Raw genomic sequence first — 22,837 nt, 5'->3', positions numbered from 1 at the left:
GAATTAGATAAGCCAGAGGGAAAAGTGGCTTTCTTGGGGGACGGAAGTCCTTGGTTTTCAGTTCATTTGTTTTTTTATTTCATCATCTTTCACCCCACTTGGGTCATGAGTCCCCAGGGCCTGAGGCAGCTGTTGGCGGTATTTATGGTTGCTGCCCCGGGGGGGTGGTGGAGTTGCTGGGGAACCAGTCAGAAACCAGTCCCACACTCGGTGGTGTGATCCATGGGACCAAGGGGAAGGATGGGTGCGTTCATGTATGTGAGAAGGAGAGGGTACAGACAGCCTGCAGGGTGGGAGCAGCTCGGTGAGGGCCTTGAACCATTCTCGAGAGTTGTCCAAGTGGAGAAGGTGGGAAGGATGTCCGGCAGGGACCCAGCGTGTGTGCCGTGGGTTGTTGTGGGTCCTGGGAGACCTGTAGTGTCAGGGTTGCCGCACACGAGGCTGGGGGCAGTGCTCCTGGGGCTGGGAGTGGGGGGCTTAAGGTTTAGGGGCGTCACCCTCTTTAATCTTCCTGAGTGCCCTGGCCAGGCTCTTGGCTGTTTCTCCTGTGGAACAGCGAGGGGGCCGGAAAGCTGTCCCCACTCCAAAGCAGGAGGGGCACTCGGCCTTCAGCTCACTTTCGATTTGTCCAGATCTCATCCCATTCAATGAGTGTTCCTCAGATTCTCTTCTTTTAAAATTCAGGGCACTTCGCTGTTCTACTGAGGTTTATGAATGTTTAAAAACTGCTTTGCGGTCCCCAAAGTAATTTGACAAGTCTGACAGCTATTGATTAAAAACCTGAAATTATTCAGGCTGCAGGATGACTTGGGGGATTAGATGGAAAGTTTTTTGTTTCTTCTCACTCTGTGGGCCCCTTGCCCTCCCAGCCCCCGAAAAGACATAAGAGGTAGGAGGTAAATGTGTTCCCGAATGTTTTTTGAAAACTCCATTAGGCTGCGGAACGGCACTGGAGAGGGTGGGGATGGGGATCACCCCTCACGCCCCCGGTCTGGGCTCCAGCTCCGCGGCAGGCAGCAGTGAGGTGCCCTGGGAAGGCGCTGGAGGTGGTGGCAGCGGGGGGAAGCCATGTGCTCTTTCGTGTCTGGTCCCTTGCGCTCTTGGGCTGTGGACGTGGTGGGGCTTCTGTGGCGCCCTTGGAAGCGGCCCAGCGGGTGAGGTGCTGCACCCCAGAGAGAGGAGGGAGCTGGTTCAGGGCTGCTATGCAGCAAGTCCAGGGGTCCGAGGGATGGGGTGGGGGGTAGGGTTGTGCAGGACAGGAGCCCTCCTGGCCAGGTTTCTCATCTCCCTCTCTGTGAGAGCCTCCAGGCCTGGCCCAGTGTGAGCTGAGTACCAGCACTGGCCCCTTGAGCCCCTTTGGCTCTCAGCTCCCATTCTGCCCTGGGTGACCGGGCCGAGGCACTCCGTTCTCCCAGCCTGTTTCCTCTGCTGTCTTAAAGCTTCCTTCGTCACATCCTTCAGATGAACTGGGGTGTGTAGGGGGAAAGTTGCCCCATGAGGTAGGGCTCTGTGGACCTATTTGAGTTCACATTCCCCATTTCTGCTAGGGCGATGCTGCCTTTTGTGCGGGGCTGTTGGGAGAAGGCTGAGCTGTGATGTGTGCACCTTGATAGGCATCTCTGTCCCACAGTTGGGTGCACAGTAGGTACTTACTAAGTGGCTGTTAAGTCCAGGCAGCCACAGTGTTGATCATTAAATCAGCACCTATGGGGCACTTCCTAGGAGCCAGGCCTCGGGCTGCGCTATAGCCATAGCACACGATAAGCCATCCGGTCATCCTGTTGTTGTTGTAGTGGTGTAGACCTCCTTTGCTAGCTTGGCCCTGCGGCGTGGAAGGGAAGCACGGACTCCCAGGGGTCGGGTGAAGCCTGGAGACCAGCACTGCCCAGCCCAGGGCTCAGCATGTGGTAGAGATGGGGTCACACTGGTTCCAGTGACTGCTAGGGCCTGTCCCCTGGCCTTGGATGAGAGAACCCCAGGCTGAGAGGGACCATGCTTCCAGGCACTGTCATCCCAGGAAGACTTCCCAGGCAGGGCAGCCAGCCTCCTTGCCTTTTAAGGACAGACTCTGTCTCCCCTGGGCCCTGGGAGCCGCTAGGCAGCTGCATTCTTCTCCCCTCTCCTGGGACTGCAGCTGGGCCAGGAGTAAGCACTGGCCTTCTCAGCACCGGGTTCCCAGGCCAGCAGGGCAAGGCTGGGTGTGGGGAGAGATGGCTCTGCTGGGTGTTCTGGGTGGGGTGCTGCCCTGTTTGTGTCCTGCCGCTCGATTCCCAGGACGTTGGCGCCCACACCCCTACTGTGCTCCAGTTTTGGAGGGCAGAGTTTTCCAGCACAGCTGTCTGGACCGCCTGGCTGTGTCAGGCAGGAGTGAGTTTGGCCTGTTCTGACCTGACTCCGGAGTCCACAGGTGCCGCCAGCCCTCAGGCGGGCACCTCCTCCATGGAGACCAGCCTCGTCCAGGATTTCTACCCCTTCCAGGTCTGGCTGTGGTCATGGGCAGTGGCAGCAGACCACACAAGTATGAGTGGGAGCTTGGCTCAGGGGATGCTGTGCTTGGGACTCATAAGCAGAGGGGCTAAAGTGGCCTCTCGAAGGGTCTACTGACCACCCGTTCCTTTCATTCAGGAAATTAAGGGCCTTTTTTTTTTGAGGTATCCCAGAGCATTTGGGTAGATGTAGTTTGTCCCCATTTTATAGATGGGGAAAATTGAGGCGTGGAGAAGGTGAAAAGACTAGAGTGGTCAGAGGAAAGGAACAGAAAATGGCCTGAGAAGTCCTTATCTCAGCACCCCAAATGTCAGGAGCATCACCCACCTTGGAAACAGCCTTCAGACAAGTCGGCAGGTCCTGTGTCGGCCTTGCTCGCAGCTGTACCCCTGCACTCACTGTGGTATCTGGCACTCACCTGCACATCTTACTTGATCCTTCTAACAGCCCTGTCGGGGAGGTAGGCCATTCTCCCTATTTATGGGTGCAGAAACTGAGGCCTGGAGAGTTGATGTGGTTGAGTGGTTTTTTAAGGAATGGAGACTAGCTTTGCCGCTGTGGCTGGGCACCTTTGACACTAGGCCCTCCTACCCTTCTCCCTGTTCCCAGCTGTGAGGGGGGAGGGCATGTGGGCTTTTGCTCCCGGGGCTTACTTACTCCACTGCCTGCCTACCTGCATGGCCTGTTACCCAGCCATCCTCCGGTAGGGCAGGCGTCCCCTCTGCCGCGTGCCTCAAGGGGCTACCAGCTCCTGCTTGCACAGTCCCACAGATAGGGTGCTCACTCCTTTAAAACCAAACCAGCCTGTGCCTGAGTAGTGACTGGCCTCTCCTGGTCCCAGGTCTGCCCTCTGGGGGCATGCAGGGCAGCTCCCTCTGCCCCTTTAAGACTTTGAAGGCAATTTTGAATCTCTCATTTTCCAGGCTGTACAACCTCTCAACTCACCCTGTCCGCTGGGAACATCCTCCCATGGCAGAAAGGGCTTCTTAATTCTTGCAAGTTTTGTTTTGGGGTCTCCTCCCTTCTTGAAATAATGGGGTATTTGCTAAACTTCTGTGTTAGTAACCTTTGAAGAAAAAAAAAGCTGGAGTTGAAAAACAGCTCGTGGGTTGGCTGGAAGGCTATCAGATAAGACTGTGGCCCTAGAGCTGGGACAATGTCCTCTTGTTCCTGCTCCCTGGCCCTCACAATGAGCTGCTGTTGGGGCTTGGCTGTATCTCCAGCGGTGGCTCCGCCCGTGCCCGTGCTGGGCCCACGTTTCCTGGGCAGGGGCTGTCCCACACTCACCAGCCCCCCTGGCTCTTGTCTCTGGACGTGGAATGAGTGGGTCATGGTGAGCAAGTCGGCTGGCCATGGCCCTCGGTGGCTCAGCTGCCTGTGGGGCGATGGAAGGTTGAAGGAGGCACGGATGGAGCTAGCCTTAGACTCTGCTGAACGGGTTCAGATCTCACTTGGCTGCTCGCCACCCATGCGATCTCGGGTGAGTTACCCGGCCCTTCTGGGGTGCAGCACCTCAGCCCTGGTAGGTTGTCCCGAGGAGACAGGTGGGAGAGCCGTACGGGGTGTGGGTCTCAGCCGCATGGCCTGGGCGTGAGCTCTTATCTGCCCGGGGACACCAGGCGGCGGGCTGGGCTTCCACAGCTGAGGAAGAGAGAATTCGTTAGGCGGAGAGGTACAGGGAGAGGTGGTAGGGCGTCAGGAAATAGCATGGGCAGAGGGCCCCAAAGGGGGACGAGTTGGGAGGAGAGTCTGGGTCACTTGTCGGGGTGCGGTGTGAGGGGAGATAGAGAGGCGTCTCAGGGAGGGCCTCAGTGCCAGGTTGAAGCACAGTGACGTGCTTCTCTTCGGGATGTGAGGGGACGGCAGAGGGATGGGGGTCACGCCGCGTCGGGTGGAGGGACCCATCTGGTAGGCTGGTGCTGCTGTGGTCAGATGGAGAAGGCTGGTGGGAGGCCCCCCCGCACTGCCCCCCAGGCCCTGGCCAAGACTGCTGGAGCGGAGGAGTCCAGAGCAGGTCTCCCTCCCCTGTGGCCCGTGGCACTCCCATCTGTGACGTGGGAACCGTGGTACCCTCCCCTTCCCAGGAAGTACGAGGATTCCATGCCATGGAGGTAAAGGCCTGAGCAGACGGCCTCAGCTTGGGGGGGAGGGGGACACGGGGCTTTTGGTCCTTGGGGTCTGATGAGGGTCTAGAGAATCCATTGTGTCTAGGACTCAGAGATGTCTCAGAGGGTGGGGCAGTGGGGGGTGTGTGGCCACGGAGGGTACGATGAGCCATCTGGCCTTGGGAGAGGTGGAGGGAGCTCCCCATAACTGGACAGTGCCAGAACAGGGGCATCTCTCAAATTCTGGGGGAGCCCTGGGGTGCTGCTCCTGGGACCTGACCTCGAGCAGACAACCGCTGTGATCAACGCTTGGGTTGTCTTTGTCCCTTTTCCCAGTCACTGGGATTGAAGTAACCCAACCAGCTCAGGGAGGATTGCCCCCATCCCAGCTGAGCTCCTCCCCCTTCACAGAGCTTAGCTGACCTTGGCTGCTAGGATACTGTGGCTTTGGTCTGGGAACCTCAGGGGCCCTGAATCTGCTTTCTGAGACAGATCCAGCCCTACCCACCAGGAGCCCCCAGCCAGGCAGGAAGATGGTCTGTGACAGACCTTCCCAGCATAGCCTGCTGACTCTTAGGGGTTGGGGCCATTGCACGGTTGCTGTCTCCGGGGAGTCCGGGAAGGCTTCATGGAGGGTGTGCTGATGTTGAGGACGAGGGGACGACATATGCCTGGAGGCCTACCTTAGGGAGCTGTGAGTCCTGGGGAAGAGCAGCCCAGGGTGAGGGAGAGCAGGCAGAGGGACCCCAGCAAGCGGGGCTGGTACTGAGTTTCATGCATTCCTGGCCAGGAACCCCTCTTCTGCTCCAGGGCCTGAGAATCGCCTCTCTCTGACAGTCCTCTTTATAGCACTTCAGTGTCTGCTCCTTTCTGTTGGGTTTTGTTTGAAGCAAGGCCCTTCTTTTTCAGATAAGGAAGTGGCCCCCAGGGGGTTGAAGTATGGAGGGGACACCAGCCCCTGGGCCTGCCCTCTCGGAGCAGGCTTGTCTCTCCCTGGTGAAGTGGGGGTGAGCTCAGTATTTGCTTATTGGCCATGTGAGGTTTCAGCAAAGGGATATATGTGACATTTCCTATGGGCACAGCCCTGAGTGCCAGCTCTGCTCTGGTGAGGAGGGCCAGGCACACGGAGCCCGCAGTCTGGACTGAGATCTGAGCCCAGTGAAGTCCCATGGCATCCCTGGCAGGGTTGTTGTGAGAATGAGCTCGGACCAGGGCTGCAGCAGTGTGAAGGCTTTTGCTCCCCTTAGTGTGGTGGCTCTGGTCTCCAGGGACCACAGGAGGTCATTGGGGTAAGCCATCATGGGACAAATCTGGGTGCTGGAGGGGGCCACACAGTGGGACTTTTGGATCACCTTCTTTCTTACGCTAGCCGTGGAGTGGCAGGGAGGGACCTGATGTGGGGTTAGGGGTCACAGAGACCTGTACACAATGGCATCAGGCTCCAGACCCCCGCACCACACAAGGCAGCCGTGGGCAGGACTCCCAGACCAACCAGGCCCCCATTGCAGCAGGGGCCTTGGGCAGATCAGGTCGCTGCTGCTCCCTGAGCCCCTTACCTTTCTGTAAAATGGGTAGATGAATGTTGCTGGTGAAAGGGATGTGGAAGTGAGCAGCTGGGTGTCCTGTGCCTGATGGAGGCGGGCGCTTCTGGGTGGAGAACCTCCCGGCAATGGAGTGGGAGCCAGGCAGTAGCTGGCAGCTGGTCTTAGGTCGGGAGACTGAGCCTCTTGCTGCCCGCTGGGAGCCTGGGCGGTCTGCGGTGGCCTCCACCCTTCTCCCTGCCTCATTGGGCTTTTTGGCCAGCTTATAGGTGAGCGAGACACCACCCTAAGATGCTGTTCCGAGGCAAAGGCAGGGCTAGGTGAAGGCCTACTTTGACTCATTGATGGCACGGACTGGTGTAGAGTATTAGGAGGTCCTGCAGGCCTGGGACAGGGCTGGCTTCCTGGACGAGGTGGTTCCTAAGCCATTTGGTGATACTTCTGGTTTCAGGACGTGACCAAGTGACAATTTTCCCTTCCCAAGCCCTAGTCCTTTCATCAGCCACCACGAGGGACACATTCAGCCTCTGTCAGGACCTTTCACCCTGGCGGGGTCACAGCAGAAAAGCTCTCTCTGGGCCCCTTGTGCCCCTTTTCTCTCCCACCAGGAGCCTTTTGGGGAGGAGGGGAACAGGTGGACTCAGGCTGAGCGGGAAGGATGTGTCTGCCTGCGAATCAGGAGCCCCGGCCCGCTGGTCCTGTCCCTACCCAATGGGGCAGTACTTCGAGCCTGGCCCTCTCCTGTGCAGAAACAGACTGGCACACCTTGGAGTAGCTACTGGCTGGCCCGGGTGTGGCCTCTGCTCCAGTCCCACAGCCTGGAGAAGCCCCCGGGAGGTTAGGAGGGTCACGGCTGCCCAGCTGCAGCCAGGATGCCCTAGCTGTGAGTTTGCCCACAGCCTCTCTTCAGCCAGGAGCCTTCCCAGGGAGGCCTGGGCCAGCTGGGGCGTGTTTATGGAGCAGAATGGTGAGGAAGGAAGAGGAGGGTTCTACAGCCATAGGTTCCAGACCTGGCTGCTTTGAGGTCTGACCTGGACTGCGAGGCTCCTGGGCTATAAAACCAGAGCCCCCTAGCTTTCCCTGGGTAGGACCAGTCTGTTGAACCGTGACTCCCTTTGCACTTCCTAGGTCCATACTCTGCCCTCCCAGCATGCTTACCTGGCAGAGTTTCTAGGCTGAGTCAGAAAGCAGCCTGATCCCGGCCTGCCTGCTGGGTTTCCAGTCCCGGACAGCAAATGTAGGGGCGGTGAGTCCCAGCCCTTCCTGGGCGGGGTGACTTTTCCAGCCTCTGGGGCGGGGCTTCTCTTGCACTGAGCTGTGAAGCCTCATCATGGGAGGGAGGCCTGGAGTCTGCCCCATGTGGTGGACAGCCCGGGGTGGCCTATTGCAGCTGAGGGGACTACAAACCTACCCCCAGCCCAGGCCAGTGCTGTGATGGGGGCGGGGAATGGGCCACTGGAGCAGGACCTGGGGAACTGGTTAAGGTCAGGTGGTGTGGTGGGGGCCACTGTGCATGTTTGGGAAAGCCGCCTTCTGGGGACAGGGTGCCAGAGGAGCGGAGCCAGTGTAGCTGTGTATGCCACTGGCCTGGAGTCTCTCTAGGCTCTACGTGTGAGTTTGGGGGTTTGGCCTGGCTCTAACCTGACCTCAGCCTGCCCCACAGCTTCCCTCTGGTCTGCGCATTCCCCTCGAGCTCTCAGGAGTCCTGCGTGAACACATCTGTTCAGCTTGAGTGATCTGAGCCTTACCCTGTGCCATCCATGGTGGGGAGCAGTTGCAGGGAAGCTCACTGGGGCTCCCTAAGGCTGGGGTCCCACTTCTGGCTCTGACTCCCATGGAGTGCCTAGCACAGGACTCCATGTTAGAGAAGGCTGTTGCCATGGACATGAAGAGTCTAAAGGGTGGAGAGTGGCTTCTTGAAGCCCGTGAGGCCTCTGGGCAGGGCTTGTAGGCTTATCTCTGGATTCCTGAGCCCCCACATTATGGGCCTCTGTTCCCCCTTAACTCCAGTGGGCGTAGAGATAAGGGCTACAGCATTGTGACCTGTGGGAAGTGTCTGGTGCCCCTGCCAGATCTTCCTGCCTGAGGTGTGGTCTTTGCTGAGACAGGGAGAGAATGATAGCTTGGGCCTTGAGCCATCAGAGGCCAGGAGCTGAAAGGCAGAAGTTGTTGGGGGAAGGAAGTCTAGGTGGGCTAAGCCCAGGGTGGGTTCTGTGCCGGTTGCAGGGGTGTGGGCTATGGACAACAGTAGGAGCAAGGCCTGCCCAGCCTCCATGCTAGGAGTCCCAGCTGTGGGAAGGGGCTTTGGTGGGGCACTGCTCTGTGCCTTTGGCTCTGGAGGGATATTCACCTCTCTGAGGACTCTACCAAGCTCTGGTACACGTGCCATCTGGGGTACTTTCCATGTGATGTGCTGAGGAAACCGAGGCTCAGAGAGGGGAAGTGACTTCCTCAGGGCCACACAGCAAGTAAACAGTATGCACAGGTCTCTCAGAGCCCGTCCTGGTCTGGGCTCCATTTGGGCACCAGGTGGTCCACTACCTCTGTTCTTTGTGTCCACGTGGGGCCTACTGACCCTGACCTTGGACCCAAGCTCCAGGACATGGGCCCTGTCTGAGTGTCAGTATCCCAGGGACCGAGCAGAGACTTCTGCATCCTTCCCAGTTTGAGCCTCGCGTCCTTGTATGTCGCGGGGGGGGGAGGCAGAAGTCCTGTTGCTCTCCTCCCTGAGCTGCTGCGCGGACTGCGATGCTCTGTGTGAAAGGGCTCTGTTGACAGTGACGTTCTGGACAAATGGCTGACTCCTTAGGTCTTGGAGGAAGACCAGGGCCAAGGAAAGGAGGTGGGGAAGATTGCCTGGGTGCTGTGGGTCTCCAAGGCCAGGACCCTGCCCCAGAGCCGGTGCTGATGTTCATCTCCTGTGTGGCGGCCTCATCCTCAGCCGTTTGCTCCCTGAGAGGCTGAGCCACTTCCCCAGAGTCCCCCAGTGGGGAAGAGGGCCTGGCGGGTCCCTGTAACTCCAGGACTGTAATGCCCCCTTCTTGGGAGGAGTGATTGACTCTAGCTGGGAGGTCTGGGCAGGCTTCCTGGAGAAAGGGGGAAGGGAGGGGCGTGGCAGGCTGGGCCTGACGCAAGAGCCTCCCCCACCCCCCCAGGTCCCATCTGATGCCCAGGCTGAAGGAGTCTCGCTCCCACGAGTCCCTGCTCAGCCCCAGCAACGCGGTGGAAGCGCTGGACCTCAGTATGGAGGAGGAGGTGGTCATCAAGCCAGTGCACAGCAGCATCCTGGGCCAGGACTACTGCTTCGAGGTGTGTCCCCCTGCATGGGTGGGGTGGGGCACGGGTGTCCTCTCCTGGTCAGGCCAGTTTGCATCCAGACACTCTCTGGATTGCTTTGGGGCAAGGCTGGAAGTCTGCTCATAGCTTTTGGCTCCTAAGAAACCAGATGGAGGTGGGAGACGGGGTGCTTGTTTCTGCTCCGTGGGCTCCTTGAAAATGGGTCAGCACTGTCCTCCATGTGCAGGGCACAAGGTCCCAGTGGGTGAGGGAGAGAAAGCCTGTATAGAATTGCTTAAGCCCCAGAGCCTGCTCACTTCTCAGAAACCCCTCAAACGCATTGTGGGGTAGGAGAGACCATTGCCTTTTGGGGCTTTGTCTCCCCTTGTGCATAATGAGAGCCAGAGCCTTTCTTCCTCTAGCTTTCTGTGACCCAAGGTTTGAGAGCAGAGAGTCAGCCACCCAACATATGCAGGGTGTGCAAGGCTGTGACCTGCCCAGTCCCTCACTGTAGATGGGGAAGCCAAGGCCCAGATTGATCAAGAAGATGTCAGCAGTCACAAGGCAGCCCGAGGCCAAGCCAGGACCAGGGTAGCTAATGTTGCAGGTGTTCCTGGGAGTTCCTAATAGCTTCTCCAATTATTCGTATTCTCTTCCCAACTCTGTTTCTGGGTGGCTTCCCACCCCTAACAATCTTGCATGATTAAGGGAGCTCTCTGATAGAGGAATGAGCCTGGTAATGAAAATCAGCTACTCAGGGACAACCTCCAAGCACTCCTGCCCTGGGGAAAGAATGGAGTGCGGCCTGGCACCTGCTGTATGCTCTGTGCTCACTGGGTGCCGTCTCGTGCTCCAGGCTCCTGGTCCATCGGGCTCTGATGTCTTTGCTTGGGATGCGCTGAAGATGATGCCTGTCCGCTTGTCCACAGCAGGGGTGCTGTTTTGTGCAGGCCCTTGAGTGGGCTGGATGAGGACTCTGCTTTCCCCCTGTAGAGCCCTTGGCCTGGTGCTGGGGACAGCAGGAACAGAGTAGGAGCTGCTTGGGTTAGGTCCCCTCATCTGGAGGAGACCGAAGGATGAGGAACACAGGGGAGGGGAAGGGTTTCAGACAGAAAGACCCCAGGGCCCAGCAGGCCTAGATAGTCCAATTCTTTTTTTTCTTTTTTTAAAGATTTTATTTATTTATTTGACAGAGAGATCACAAGTAGGCAGAGAGAGAAGGGGAATCAGGCTCCCCGCTGAGCAGAGAGCCCGATGCGGGGCTCAATCCCAGGACCCTGAGATCATGACCTGAGCTGAAGGCAGAGGCTTAAACCTCTGAGCCACCCAGGCACCCCTAGATTCTTATTTCTCCAGTGTGGCCCCCAAAATGCTAAGTTTCTGTGACCATCACTATGGTCACTGCCACTTGGGAAAAGAACTGTCAGAAGGTGTCAACTGAGGACTGAGGTGATCCTTTGTGCTTACTGGTGGTTGTGTCCTTGGTGCCTGTGGTTTTACCTGTAGAGGGAGGTTCTGGGTAAGCTTTGCCTTCTGACCTGGACAGAGGGCCCCTCACCTTCTCTCTCCTGCCACCTCTGGGAGAGAGGCTGGAGCCAGAAAGATGCTTTCCTGTGGACAAGGGTGCTGAGGCAAGGGTGGGAAGCTGGGGCCAGGCACCAACTGGTCCAGGCATGGGCTGTCCTGCTGTTGCTGACCTGCTCTGAGACCTTGGGTCTCAGCGAGTCACCTGCAAACGTGGTCTTTGTGAGCCTTGTTCTGCCTCCCCTCTGTGGCTGTGGCGCATACTCGGCGGCTGAAGTCCTCCAGGGTCCAGAGGTCTTCCGTCATACCAGCCTTGCTGTGCTCCCCTCCTGTGACACTATCCTGCCCGTCCCCCAGGTGACGACATCGTCGGGAAGCAAGTGCTTCTCCTGCCGATCGGCAGCCGAGCGGGATAAGTGGATGGAGAACCTCCGGCGAGCGGTACACCCCAACAAGGTAAGCCTAGACCCAGACCAGACACAGACTCTGGCAAGGGGGACGGAGTAGGGTTCTCGGGTGTAGGTCGCAATGGGGGGTGGAGGCGGCGCCCGAGTGGGCAGTGGTGTCGGCCCCCGAAGTAGGAGCTCCATTTGGCCAGGCTGACGCAGGCCAGAGAACGGAGATTGGGTGCTGGTGCCCTGCTGCCTGAATTCCCGTGTTCCCCCCCACCCTGCCCCCTAACCATGCATATGGCTGGTTCCATATGTGTCCAGTTCTGGCTTGGACGGCTGTTCCTTCAGAGGAGCACCTCTGGCCTAGGCTGGTGGGCCCCCAGCTCCTCCCGTCAGGTTCATGGATCTCCCTCCTGTAATTGGCCACTTCTGTGCCTGCCTCCATGGCCTGCCTGCAGGGCTTGGGCAGAGTCCTGGTCACCGTGACCTCACTAATAAAGAAGGGGACTTAGCAGCGGTCACCTCTAAGTGACTTTACAGACTGGCGAATGCAGAAGAGCTGGGAAATGGCACAGTTGTCTGCTGTGTGCCAGGCCTTGTGCTGCCCTCTTACTTGGTCTGTCACTCCATTTCGTTCCCATTTCACAGAAAAGAGACCCAAGGCTTAGGTTAAGTCACGGGCTTAAGGTCAGTGGGCCAGTGCAAGGCAGAGCAGAGACCCAGCCCCTTGTCCGCCAGACTCCAGAGCTGTCCCTGCCTCCTCCTGATCCCATATCGGGGCTGGGCCCCTCCCGGATCTGAGAGCTCTCTGCAGCCCCCACGGTGAGCGCAGCCCCCTTGTACGTGTGCAGGACAACAGCCGGCGTGTGGAGCACATCCTGAAGCTGTGGGTGATTGAGGCCAAGGACCTGCCGGCCAAGAAGAAGTACCTGTGCGAGTTGTGCCTGGACGACGTGCTCTACGCCCGCACCACGGGCAAGCTCAAGACCGACAATGTCTTCTGGGGGGAGCACTTTGAGTTCCACAACCTGCCACCCCTGCGCACTGTCACCGTCCACCTGTACCGGGAGACGGACAAGAAGAAGAAGAAGGAGCGCAACAGTTACCTGGGCCTGGTGAGCCTGCCGGCTGCCTCCGTGGCCGGGCGACAGTTTGTGGAGAAGTGGTACCCGGTGGTGACGCCCAACCCCAAGGGTGGCAAGGGCCCCGGGCCCATGATCCGCATCAAGGCGCGCTACCAGACCATCACCATCCTGCCCATGGAGATGTACAAGGAGTTTGCCGAGCACATCACCAACCACTACCTGGGGCTCTGTGCAGCCCTCGAGCCGATCCTCAGTGCCAAGACCAAGGAGGAGATGGCGTCGGCCCTGGTGCACATTCTGCAGAGTACGGGCAAGGTCAAGGTGCGTGTGTGGGCACAGGTGGGTCTTTGCACATTGTGCGGCCCACACGGAGGCCTGGTGGTGCGTACTAGGTTACCCACTGTCCCCTGTGTCCGAGTCACGGCGTTTAGCTCTCACAGAGGCACCCATCACAGCCAGGTGGGCCCCCTAAGCCCCAGAGTTGTGTCACAGAATGGGGGGCTTTGTGTCCCTCCTCCACGGTTGGAGGTGGTTGGTAACGCACACGTGGAGCTGAGGGATGGGACCGTGGCATAGAGTGAAGGAGCAGGTTTGAGGGGCCTCTCTGCAGCCCTCGAGGGCTGGCCTCTCCTTGACACACATCCAGTGAGGGAGCATTCAGGTGACATCCCCGACATGTGACGGCCTGTCCTAGCCCCCAGCCTCCCCCTCCCACGTAAGGCACACAGGCTCACAGCCAGGCTCACATACATGGTGCACACAGTGCCTGTGCTGTTCAGCAGTCAGCCCGCTATGGTGACAGCTGTTCCTGGCCCCACAGCCCACGGAACGGGGACTGTCCCAGAGCCATCCGGCAGGCCCTCCTGTAGGGTTGGAGGGTCCCACCTCTCTGCCTGCCCCCCGCTTTCATCTTCCAGGCTGCGCTCAGCCTGGTGCTGTACAGGTGCTTCCCTCGCACCTGACTCCGGAGACAAGTAGGCTCTTTCAGGAAGGCCCCCACTGCCCAGCTGCCCAGCACGGTGGAGCGTGGTTCTGTGGGCCTCAGAGGTGGACCCCCACCCCTCCACCCTGCCCCTTCCGTTGGTGGGGAGCTACCTGAAGGGGGTTCAGTGGAGAAGAACTGGACAGTGCAGAAGGCTGCGGGTGCTGGCCCATGTCATAGGAGAATAAAACACAAATGTCTTATCTATATTTATGAAGTAAAAAGAAGGAGCCAGGCCTTTGTGCTCTGGACATGGTTTGAGAGCCAAGTGGCATGTGATGGAGGTGAGGGACCGCCATGTGTCAAGGTCCTGAGCCCTCACAGTCTGGGGCAGAGGGGAGATGTGGGTTGGGGGCCCAGGCTCATAACTCCCATCAGGGCCCCTTATTCCCTTACCTGTTCCCAGAAGTCTTTAGCCCCCTTTGGGCCCTCTAGAGCCCCCCGCCTATTGGACTGGTGGCCCCCCTCAAGGAGAGGGACTTCCTCAGCATGGTCTCTGTGCGGGGAGGGAGTGCTGAGTTTCCTCCCCCCCCCCACCCTTTGGACCTGACTAGGCTGGACAAGCTCTGGTCAGTGTTAGTAGGCTGCTGGGAAACCGAATGAACTGAGGGATCCCCAGCCCCCAGAGAGGGAGTGAGCGAGGTCTCTTCTGCTGCTGTGTCTGTTCTTTCAAGACCCAACCGCAAGGGCTAGGCTGGCCTGGCAATCCGACTTCCTTCTGCGGTGACCTTTTTTTATAAGGCTTGTGATCCCCACCGTGGAGGGAGTTGGACGCCAGGCTCTAGCTGCCCTCAGTGGGCCTGGGGGATCATTAGGCAGAACGATGGAGAGTAACTTGAGCTGGGGTGATGTGCCTGTGAGCTTCTTCTCTCTGAACACTTGGGAACTAATGGGGCATTCTAGGGGAGAGGCAGAGTGTCTAGTAAGGGCCCTGCAATCCTGAGATAAAAGGTTGTGTGAGTGGGCACCTCAGCACCTTCCTGCCCTCTCCCCAGGGTCCGCCCTCCAGGGCCCTGACTTTGTAGATTTCCTGCCCTTGGACTCCAGGGTTTCTCCCTGCCATCCCTACTCCAGATCTGGCCCAGGTAGCTGTGTGTGAACTTGGACAGGTCACTTTACTATTCTGTGCCTCTTTCCCTTCATTGGGTTTTAGCTCTAAAGAGAGCTTCTCATCCCAGCCTGGGCCCCGCACCCACCCCAGGAGTTGAGGAAGACCTGTGACCGGGAGCCGGAGCCCAGTGGAGCTGCACGGCCCCATGGCAGTACTTGCCTCTGCTTCTGTGTCCTCAGAGAAGGGGGCCCTACAGCTCATCCGTAGGGCAGGAAGGGGTCCTCGGGCTGTGTGATACCCAGAGAGGCATCAGCCACACCCCCTCCCGACTTTGGCCGGTAGGTCTCCTGCACCTAGAACTGATTTCTCTACTTCAGGGGCCACTTGTGATTTCAGAGGGCCCAAAGCAGTGCATATTAGTGTGAGGGATTTCCAGGGCACCAGAAACCCCGGCCCATGCTGGCTGCCTTGCCACCTCTGTCTCCCTCTGCTAGGTCTCTGATTCCCTCTCTTCCCCTCCCCCAGGTCCCAGGGTTGGCTGAGGGCTTGAGGAGGCAGGGGCTCCCAAGGGAGGCAGGCTCACCGTACTTCATCTTCAGAGTCAGGAGAGAGGGCATGGGCTCAGGCTCCTTCCAGGGTCTCCCTGTGACACTGTGTAGGGGACCCGTAGACTCCTCAGGTTCACAGCTGTCTTCCAGAAGCCTGGGACCCACAGCGGTGAGGGGCTGCCTCACCACTCAAGCCAAGGACTGTGTTCTCGCCATCTGAGCCATGGCCCACGGCCTTCCCGGGTGTCTGGACAGCTTCCCCACCGTGGGGCGGCACAGAACAAGTCTGTCTGGTGTGGGAGCCCCTGCCAGAGTCACGGGCAGGAGAATCGTGGCAGCTGTTTATACAGTGGAGGGGGGGTGGCCCATGTGTCCTCTTTAGCGCTATTGGCGACAGGAAGGGAGATCCGCTCTGGTCTCCTGGCCAGGCCTGGTCAGGGTTTGAGTCCAGCGGGGCTGACCATAGTGCAGTTGGCTCCCGGCTCCATGTGGCAGCTGGACCCACTCTCGCATCCCCACCTCCAGCTGTCTGCCCTCCGTGGGCTGCCCGTGCTCACCTGCCAGTGGTGGGCAGCCACTGCCCAGAGGTGGGCACCACCAGCGGACCAGCTGCAAGAAGTGGGTGCTTCTGGCTGGGGGGTGGGGCTGGGATCCTCGGGTCCTGCGGTCCGGGTTGCTCACATCTGCTCTTCTCACCTCCCTTCCCAGGACTTCCTGACCGACCTGATGATGTCAGAGGTGGACCGCTGCGGGGACAACGAACACCTCATCTTCCGGGAGAACACACTGGCCACTAAGGCCATCGAGGAGTACCTCAAGCTGGTGGGCCAGAAGTACCTGCAGGATGCGCTAGGTAGGGAGGGTGCAGGCTAGCCGCGGGTGGTGGGAGGCCCGCCCCCGCCAGTCCTTACGCCCTCTCGCTGCCTCCTGCCCCAGGTGAGTTCATCAAAGCGCTGTATGAGTCGGATGAGAACTGCGAAGTAGACCCGAGCAAGTGCTCGGCCGCCGACCTCCCTGAGCACCAGGGCAACCTCAAGATGTGCTGCGAGCTGGCCTTCTGCAAGATCATCAACTCCTACTGGTCAGTGCCGCCTGCGCCCCTGGCCCTGCTTGTGTCAGTGTGCCCGCAGGGTGCGGGGCAAGGCCCTCGGGCTCCATCCTCCATGACTCCTACACGATAGAGCGGAGGGTTGATGAGGTCACTGGTGGCCCAGCTGCAACCTCACGTAGCTCCCAAGTGGTGGCTCTGGGAGGGGACCTCCCTCCTGCCTGGCCCCCTGTCCTGGTCCTTGGTGGGCTCTCCGATGTAGAAGAGGGTCCCAGAATCTGTGCAGGACATGGGGTGGAGAATTGATGGGGCAGCACGTCACCAAGTCTCTTAGCGGGCCCCGTCCGTGGGCCGGCCACTGTCGCAGGTGTCGGAGCCTCAGCGTGGGGAGCGAGGTAGGCAAGGACCCATCCAGGCACCCTCCAGGGTCAGGCAGATGGCTTCATGCGAGGCCTCTCCGCTGTCCACAGGGTTGCCACCACCACCTGTCCCCCGCGCCATACCTCACTCCTTTCTTGGGCAGGGCCTCCCTCCCCCCCAGCCCCACCACCACACGCCACCTCCCTTCCTGTTTTAAGGCCTTATGCCTGCCTCCCCTCAGCGGCCCCCCTTCATGGTATCCAACGTGGTTGTCTCACCCCCTCTGAGCACTTCGGTCAGAGGGGGATTGTGCCTATGTCTGGATCTGTTTCCTGCATATACTTGGAACTCCCTGGGGGCAGCTGGATCTGCCAGCTCAGGGCTGGACCTAGGAGGGCCCAGGAATGGCTTGCTGCTCCTGAAAGACTAGCAGAGATAGGCCTGCTTGGTGAGTGAGAGCTGCGGGCAGGGAGCAGAGGGAACAGCCAGAGGCCGCAGAATGGATGTTCCCCTACTATGTCCTCTGCCCCTGGGCTGCACAGGGTACCCAACTAGGGTCAGCCTGGCCCCTTGGGCTGGGCCAGAAGTGATCCCGGGACCTGGCGGTGAGAGACAGCCCTGAACGCTTTGGGGTTCAGGGCTGTGCTTGGGCTGGGCTGGGCTGGGCTTGGGCTGGGCTGGGCAGGGCTTTCACCCTCCAGCGCCCGTTCCCAGGGTAGACTGGGTGTGGGACAGAGGGAAACACCCGTGGACAATTTCCCATTTCCTCTTTGTGATATTTGTCAGGCGCCCAGAGGCACCCTTCTGTTCTGGACAGGCCTTCCACAGATGTCATTGCTCCACAGCTGCCTCCTGGCAGAAATGCCTGGTCTTGGTCAGGCATTTCGAGGGCCAGGACTCAGGATCCTTGGCCTGCTCCTGTCGCTGTCTCTCCGGCATGCTTTTGCGGGTTCAGCCTCATTCACTGTGGAAAGCCTGCTGGGCAGGTGCTGGGCTTATTGGGCAAAAGCCTTGTGAGTTGATTAAGGCTTCTTACGGCCTTGAGATGTTCGTGTGAACTTGGCAGGGCAGGCCCTATTCTCATTGTAAGAGTGAGGGAACTGAAGGTCAGGGTGGGCTGGGCACTTGCTCAGAGCACCCTGAGCTAGCGACAGAGCTAGAGATGGAGCCAGTGACAGAGCCAGTGATGGAGCCAGGTGTAGAGTCTGTGCAGTGCTGAGCCTGGTCCTTCCTAGGGTGGGAGGCGTCTCTTTTCTGGGTAAAGACTAGGGAAACCACTTCAGGATTGGCCAGTGAGTCCTGACTGTAGCAGGCTGTGGGTGCTCAGCAGAGAGAGCCCCCAGCTGGGTGCTAGGACCCCTGTCTACCCCCACTGGCCCCCCGTCGGTGGGTGGGGGTGCACTCCCTCCATTTGCCTTCCCGCCAAGAAAGGGGAAAGCTGTCTTGTCATCCTGTGATTAGGCTGTTCCCATCTTGATCATTCTGAGCTCGGCTGAAGCCGTCCAGTTCCTGCACGTGATTCAAGCAAAGGGAGTGAGTCTCAGCAGCCAGTGATGGCATCCAGGGAACAGCGGCCGGTCCCAGTTGTATTCTCCTCCCTGTGCCTCGTGCCTGGTGTTGGAGGCGGAGGGTGAAGCCCCTGGGCAGGCTAGCCACTGCCACTGGTTCTTGTTGGGACAGAGACCTGGCCTTTCTGTGCCCGTGCCCCTCCCTTCTCGGCCCCTTTGTGAAGAGCCCACCTCCCTGCCTGGAGCTCAACTATCCTGCTCCTTCCAGCAAGCCTTCCCTTGGCCCTCGCTGTGCCCTGCTCCCCTGTGCTGGCTAGCTCCCCCGCAGCCCACCTCCCCCGCTCTCAGGCCCAGACCTGGGTCCCTGCTGTGCACCCTCCTGCCCCGGCACCCTGCCCGATGACTGGCTCCCCATCCTCTGTCCCCTCAGTGTCTTCCCACGGGAGCTGAAAGAGGTGTTTGCCTCGTGGCGGCAGGAGTGCAGCAGCCGCGGCCGGCCTGACATCAGCGAGCGGCTCATCAGTGCCTCCCTGTTCCTGCGCTTCCTCTGCCCCGCCATCATGTCGCCCTCGCTCTTCAACCTGCTGCAGGAGTACCCTGACGACCGCACCGCCCGCACCCTCACCCTCATCGCCAAGGTCACCCAGAACCTGGCCAACTTCGCCAAGTGAGTGCCGGGCGCCCCTCGGGACGGAGTCTGGGCGCCAGCTGGAGCACGGGGATGAGTTGGAGTTGGGCGGCGCACGGTCCCCATGTATGGCCCCGCCGTCCTCAGTTCTTCCCGACCCCGTTGTGCGAAACAAAATCTCCACCCCTCATCCTCCCCCTACAGAAAGTACATGGCATTTGGGTACGTTTCCTTCATTTTCAAAGGTGAGAAGAGGAGATATTTTTTCCTTCTGCTTTTTTGAATTAACATTTTATCATAAGGATTATCCCGTGTACTTAACATTCATAAGCCTCATTTTGCAATGAGTGACTAATATGCCTTCCAGGGAGAATGGCCCATGTTTCCGTGACCCGCCTGGCATGGTTGGGCTCTCAGGTTGTTTCAGACTGTCCTTGTTTGATGCCGTGAAGGATGTCTTTGCTCAGAAAGCACTTCAGTGTTCTTAGCTGTCCCTTGGAGCCAGTGGGTGCAAACGGAAGGGCTCGTTTGCAGTGTGGATGGGGCCCTATGTAGGCATCTCTGTGCGGGGCTCTGAGTCACATCTGGCCTCAGCCTCCCAGACCCGTGCTTCCCCAGGGAGAAGGAATGTGGGAGAAGTAGCAGAGCAGTGAGAGAGACGCCCAGGCCTCTTGGGAGGGGCCTGGGCTGGGGTCCTGGGAGACGTGCCCCTGCCGTGTGTCAGGACGAAGCAAGCAGAGGCAGAGGTGTGGCAGGCCCCGGGAGGGTCATGTGCCGGCATCCCCGACTCGTCACGTGCCGGGCCAGGGGGAGTGGGAGGCGAGATGCGAGAGGTCACAGCGACTTGAGGTGCAGGTGGGGCAGGGAGAGCCCCTGGACAGCCTGAAGCAAGAGGGAGGTTGGCTGTCCTCCGTTTGGGGTCCTAAACCCGTCAGCCTGAACGTCAGGGGCACGTGGAGGGAGCACAGCAGGCAGCTGGGAGCCAGGGCCAAGAGAGTAGCGGAGGTTCCCGCCCACAAAAGAAACTGTGGCAGAAGTGTTGGGGGCAAGGGGTGGCGGTACAGGAGGCAGTGGCTGTGGGGTCTGGGGTTTCTGGAAGATAAAGTCAGCAGGTCTCACCGGTGAGGAAGCGAGAAGCCGGACACCACCAGACTTCTGGCTCAGCTATCTGGGGGATGGTGGTGTCCCCCCTGAGGATAGGCAGCTTGGTGGCAGGGCCTGGGTCTGGGGCAACAGAGCAGATGTCATTTGGCCAGGCCAGGGGCAGGGTAGGGGCATGTGGATGTGCACGTCCAAAAGCTCAGCAGAGAGGCCTGCCAGACATGCACTGAAAGGCATCTAGACATCAAGCCTTTGGAACCTGGCGGAAAAGAAGGAGACTGACCGGCAGTGAATGGGGAGTGAGGGCCACAGAGTGTTCCGTGTCCTGTGAGAAGAGGTCCCGGAAAGGGTCTCTGGGCTTAGCCAGGAACGAGGGGGCCCTGAATCAGAACAGATTGGCCGGCTAGGGGAGTGAGTGGCACGGAGGCCGCTGCAGCGGGCTCGGAGGGATGGGAGCGGAGGAGGCGGAGGGCCTCAGAAAAGGGAGGCTCCTGGGCGCGGCCCCGGAGCTCTTACCCTGCCTGCTTTCCGTCCAGGTTTGGCAGCAAGGAGGAGTACATGTCATTCATGAACCAGTTCCTGGAGCATGAGTGGACCAACATGCAGCGCTTCCTGTTGGAGATCTCCAACCCTGAGACCGTCTCCAACACGGCCGGCTTCGAGGGCTACATTGACCTGGGCCGGGAGCTCTCTAGTCTGCACTCGCTGCTCTGGGAGGCCGTCAGCCAGCTGGAGCAGGTGCCTGGCCCCATGGGGCTGCAGGGGGTCGGGCTGGGCCAGAGGATGCCGCAGCGCTGAAGGGTCCTCCTCCAGACTAATTCGGGGGGCAAAAGTGTTTGCCCACCCAGGTGCTGGAGCCGGAGGTGCCAGCCCAGGCCTTGTCAGCATGCGCTGGGGGGCTCTGGGCCCCATTTCCTGGGAGGGGCGTGTCCCATTCACTTGGCCAGCACATGCCACGGGAGCCCACTTTGTGCACCGGGGCTCTCGCTCTGCCTGGGCACACTCAGCAGTGAGTGGACGGTGTGCTCCCTGCCTGTGAGAAATGTGATCATCTTTTGCTGCTTCTCCAGAAATGTCCTTGCTTCAGGGTTTAAGGCCACTGACATGAAAAATGTAGACTGAAGATGCGGTACCTCCCCATGTCAGGCAGGAAGGCGAAGACCTTTCCAGAGTTGCCCTTGACCATCAGTTGAAAATCTTACTCCCCAGCCACCTCTAACCCTGCTGCAGCCACCTGGCAGGCACCTTCCGTGACCTGGGGTCCCCCCATTGGCCCCGCAGCCCCAGCCCACACAGTGGACAGGTTCCTGTCGGCAAGGGCCAGGCCTGCAGGATCCGCTTCCAGAATATCTTCTGCTTTCCGGGACCTCACGAGACCTGACTAAAGTAGTTACTGCCTAGACAGAGCTGGAAGGCCTCCCTGCTGCTATCACAGTTTCAGTCAGGGCCCTCTGGTGTGCAGCTCTCCAGATTCCTCTGCTCGTGGGTGAAGTACACACGCAGGCACAGAGTTCTTTTCCTCGTGTTTGTGGTCAAGCGGGAACTTTGGTGGGCCCACAGTATGCATTTCTATCTAACTGCTGAAAGTCCTGCCGCATCACCGCTGTGACCTGGTGGCCGCACACTGTCTGGAACAGGAGTACACAGGCCACCGCACTGTCGCTGGACTCTCGGGTTCATCCCAGCGCTCTGCTGCTGCACTCTTTCTGCTTCTGGGAGTCCACTGCCCTTTGGCTGCAAGAGGCACCAGAGGGGTCACTCCCTATCGGCCACTGCCTGCTGAGTTCCTGAGCCGGCCTCCGACCACTACATCCGCTCCAGCAGGTGGAAGCACGGACGGTGGCTGCTGCCGTCATGGCTGATGCCAGTGCAGCCAGGATTTGAAATTGAGCTGTCTGTTTCTCAAGTCTGTGCTGTGTTGACAACATGAGTTTCACACTTTCCTTCTGCACAAAGTCCTGGAAGCCAGTGCATAAGTAGAGGGCATCCCAGAAGCCTCTCAGAGAAGGAGCTGTCACTGTGGCAGATTCTGGGGTACCCCCTGGGCTCCCCTCTCTGGGGCACAGGGATAGGACAGCCCCGGGTTGAAGGCTTGGGCTGGGTCACCATTTTTCCCTTTGGGCTTTGCGCCCTCTCTCACTCCCAGAAATAACTGAGGCCTGGGAAAAATATTCATGTGCAGATTCCTGGCCTTCCCAGCCGCTTCCCAGCCTGCTGGATCTGACAGGTGGGGGAGGGCAGGGCCTGCCTTTCCAAGGGGCTCCTCTGCAGCTGCAAAGCACTTGGCCTTCCCAAGTGGCCCCCACAGATCACACCTGCCTCTTACTGTGTGTTTGCAGAGCATCATATCCAAACTGGGGCCCCTGCCTCGAATCCTGAGGGATGTCCACACAGCACTGAGCACCCCGGGCAGTGGGCAACTCCCAGGGACCAACGACTTGGCCTCCACTCCTGGCTCTGGCAGTAGCAGCATCTCAGCTGGACTGCAGAAAATGGTGATAGAGAACGACCTCTCTGGGTAAGACCTGCTAGGCTTACCAGGTGTTGTGGGGTACGCATGAAGGCAAGGTGCGGCAGTCTATAGCCCGTTGGGGAGGAGGACGTCTCCACAAATGTTTATAAAATAAGCTAGATGAGACTTGAAATGTGTTACGCAGGCTGTAGTCAGTGAACCTCCATTGGGAAAAATCAGGGAAGGCTTCTTGGAGAAGGTGGTGCCATAGTTTGGGGCTCGTGAGATAAAGGAATATTTCCATTGGTGAAAAAGGCCTTCTACGTAGAGGAACTAACACAAAGACCTGGAGAAATACGCTCTGCTGAAGAACCATTTGGTCCCAAATACGTCTAGATTACCCAGTCGCGTGTTCAGAATACTCTGTTGGTATTTCCTGCGTCTGAATCAACCTCCAGAAGTAGCACTCAGGCATGTGCAGGGTGACTGACTGCAAGGCTCTGAGTCTGGGAGCTCCAGAAACTAGGGGAGGTATCGGAGGTCCAGACCACAGTCTGAGCTCGCCCCAAAGGCACAGTGACCTGTAAATAAAGCAGTTGGTGGACAGGGAGGCAGAACGTTCTCGAATATTAATATCAAAATGAGGATGTTCCTTTGAAAGACTTGGGTTTATGGGGAACTATTTCTGCCTCACTCATGCCCTCCCCTGCAGCCATTTTGGGCCAACTCGTAAGGACAAGGCTGGACAG

At 59.0% G+C, this 22,837-nt stretch overlaps 1 protein-coding gene across 9 annotated transcripts in view; it reads left to right on the top strand.

The window, feature by feature from the left end:
• Positions 1-22,837, top strand: part of DAB2IP (DAB2 interacting protein) — a 186,078-nt gene that overhangs the window by 149,227 nt on the left and 14,014 nt on the right. For all 9 annotated transcript variants that reach the window (XM_059410885.1, XM_059410883.1, XM_059410891.1 and 6 more), the window contains 8 exons: positions 9,289-9,442; positions 11,291-11,389; positions 12,177-12,731; positions 15,700-15,844; positions 15,928-16,072; positions 18,338-18,574; positions 20,173-20,374; positions 21,976-22,154. In XM_059410885.1, coding sequence (XP_059266868.1) covers positions 9,289-9,442; positions 11,291-11,389; positions 12,177-12,731; positions 15,700-15,844; positions 15,928-16,072; positions 18,338-18,574; positions 20,173-20,374; positions 21,976-22,154 — 1,716 coding nt within the window. The remainder of the gene's footprint in view (positions 1-9,288; positions 9,443-11,290; positions 11,390-12,176; positions 12,732-15,699; positions 15,845-15,927; positions 16,073-18,337; positions 18,575-20,172; positions 20,375-21,975; positions 22,155-22,837) is intronic.

This window comes from Mustela nigripes, chromosome 9 (assembly GCF_022355385.1).
Source record: "Mustela nigripes isolate SB6536 chromosome 9, MUSNIG.SB6536, whole genome shotgun sequence".
Lineage (NCBI taxonomy): Eukaryota > Metazoa > Chordata > Mammalia > Carnivora > Mustelidae > Mustela > Mustela nigripes.
The sequence above is the reverse complement of the archived record's forward strand: the minus strand, read 5'-3'. Positions and strand labels throughout refer to the sequence as shown.